Source organism: Hyperolius riggenbachi, chromosome 2 (genome assembly GCF_040937935.1).
Source record: "Hyperolius riggenbachi isolate aHypRig1 chromosome 2, aHypRig1.pri, whole genome shotgun sequence".
NCBI classification, from domain to species: Eukaryota; Metazoa; Chordata; class Amphibia; order Anura; family Hyperoliidae; genus Hyperolius; species Hyperolius riggenbachi.
The window spans coordinates 495901824-495904329 of record NC_090647.1 but is presented as its reverse complement, the minus strand read 5'-3'; the positions used below and the strand labels follow the sequence as shown (position 1 = coordinate 495904329).

At 41.8% G+C, this 2506-nt stretch overlaps 1 protein-coding gene across 1 annotated transcript; it reads right to left on the bottom strand.

Moving 5' to 3' along the window:
• Positions 1–1418: 1418 nt before the first annotated feature.
• Positions 1419–2129, bottom strand: LOC137544956 (claudin-14-like). The gene has a single exon (XM_068266055.1). It carries the CDS (start codon positions 2127–2129, stop codon positions 1419–1421), a length of 711 nt encoding a protein of 236 aa, XP_068122156.1.
• Between the last annotated feature and the right edge of the window lie 377 nt (positions 2130–2506).

Below are 2506 nucleotides of genomic sequence, written 5' to 3'. Positions count from 1 at the left end.
TCTCCCACCCATAACAAGTGTGGCCACTATGACTCCCCCACCCATAACAAGTGTGGCCACTATGACTCTCCCATCCATAACAAGTGTGGCCACTATGACTCTCCCATCCATAACAAGTGTGGCCACTATGACTCTCCCATCCATAACAAGTGTGGCCACTATGACTCTCCCATCCATAACAAGTGTGGCCACTATGACTCTCCCATCCATAACAAGTGTGGCCACTATGACTCTCCCACCCCTAACAAGTGTGACCACAACAACAACACTTGCTCTGCAGAAGGTGCCCCATTGGTTGGGAGAGTAAGACCTTGGGGTCGCCCATGGCCCTGAGCCCCCCTCTTGCTGCAGGCTCTGCTCCCCCAGTAGTTTAGTTACTCCTCTGTGTATACTGAACATTAGTGTTTCTCAATAGCTTTACAGCACACATACTCCTTTATAACAGATGGTGTTTGCCAAGTCCCTCTTATTGGGGGAAACCTCACCTTTTCTTCTTCTTTTCATTTGTGACTATCTTGAAGTCATCATACAGGGTGTCCCATAAGTCAGGGCTGGGCAATGCGTCTCCAAAAGAGACGGCTTAAAGAGGCACTGTAGTGACAGTAGAATGGACTACATTATTCAGAATACTGACTTTTATGTTAACCGTACTGGTTTCATCATTAATATATTGCTGTATATTGTTATGTAACCCAACCCTCCCAATTATGTTTAGCCCAGGCTGCTTAGATGTACAGAATTCCCCTCCCAGAGCATTCTGGGAGACCATCAGGCCCATTCAATTCATTTTTTCTCCTAGGAGATAATTTTTCATCTTCATAAAATAACTTTAGCACTCTGCAACTGAAAAAGTACCAAAAAGTAGCTGAAAAAGTACTGCCAAAATTATTCTAAGCATTTATTGGTAAAGTGTGAAAATATCACGTAGGAGAAAACTTAGGAGAAAAAGTTAACTGCATATGATTGCATATGGGCCCAGGTGTTATTAATACTGACTTCAGAACACACAGTAAACAAACATTCCTCAGTGATGCATCTGCCAGCAGTAAAGATGTTGCCACCTGTGATAAATTTAAGACGGTAAATCAGGGCTAACGTTAATTAAAAAATAGCAATATTACAATATTGTTAAAAACAAAGACACGTAATATGTTTCTTTGCATTATTTATTTTCAATGACAAACTTAAAAAAAAGTAAGTATCCCTTCAAAAGTTAAGCATAGCAGACTCGTTCCAAATGCTGTCCTATCCTATCTTGTTTCTTGTATAATAAATAAGTAACATAAAGTATATACAATGTTACACATTTACAAGTCCTTCCCGGCACTTTTCAGATAGTGTAGCCTAAAACGTAGTAATCATGTATTGAGTTGATCAAGTCAGTTCATGGACAGATGAGTCAATGGGAGGATAGATCCTCAGACAAAGTCATTGATTTGGTACCCATGATGTGAAGCTGAAGACCTAGAAGGATTGTGACTACTTTTATAGACTCGGACTGTCCTGCTTATGGCTGGCCTCCTTAGGTTATGTGATGGGTGGAGATAAGGCACTTGGTCAATGCTCTTTTGGCAAGATGTAAAGAGCAGCATGCCTCCTCCAATGACAATCAGTCCTCCCGAAATAAAGCCAACGTACAGAGCTTGTCCAATCTCAAACTTCATACCATATTGAAACACTGGGTTGTAAAAGTCATTGACAATGTTATTGGTAGACCAGGCAACCGGAACCAGGCACGTCAGTCCTCCAAGGATGAAGAGGACTCCACCAAAGACGGCAATCATCCTCTTTGCCGAAGAGCCTTTGGCACAGTAAGTACACTTCATTCCAAAAACAGAGATAACGCTGGCCAGCACATTGAGGACACATGAGGTCACCATCATGCCTCGGGCAATCTGAAGATCGCGAGGAAGAGCTAGCAGTGACTGATGAACCTGGCACTGGTAAATCCCTGTACTGTGCCACACGCATTCCATCCACAGTCCCTTCATGTACGCCACAGCCGTGATGATGTTGGTACCAACATGTGCCGTTCGCCACCAATGAGGGAGCACCGTGGTAATAATGGCTCCAATTAAACCGATAAGGGACAGGAAGAAGCCCAATAACTGCACTGCCAAGCTTGCCATGGTCACGTCCCGGCTTGTTTAAGGTGGCTTTACTTACATTCAGTAAGTTTTTAGCCTTCTGAAGACTGGTTTACAGTTGAAGCTGCACTAATAAGTCAGAAAGGTAGAGGGAAGTTAAACATTACCTGAATACATTACTCTTGCATCCAGTGAGACTCGGGCTGAAAAATGTACTACTGATCATTAGCAAATTAATAGCCAGAAAGTGCCAATGGGGTTGATTTAATTTTTTTGCTGATGAAAGAAAAAAAAACCAATGAATTCTTTCAACTGGGATTTTGCATATCAGCTTTCAACATATTTTATTATTCTTCACATTGTTTAGTTTTTTGTATAATCAAAACTGTAAAACAAAACTTCAACAAACACTCAGGCCT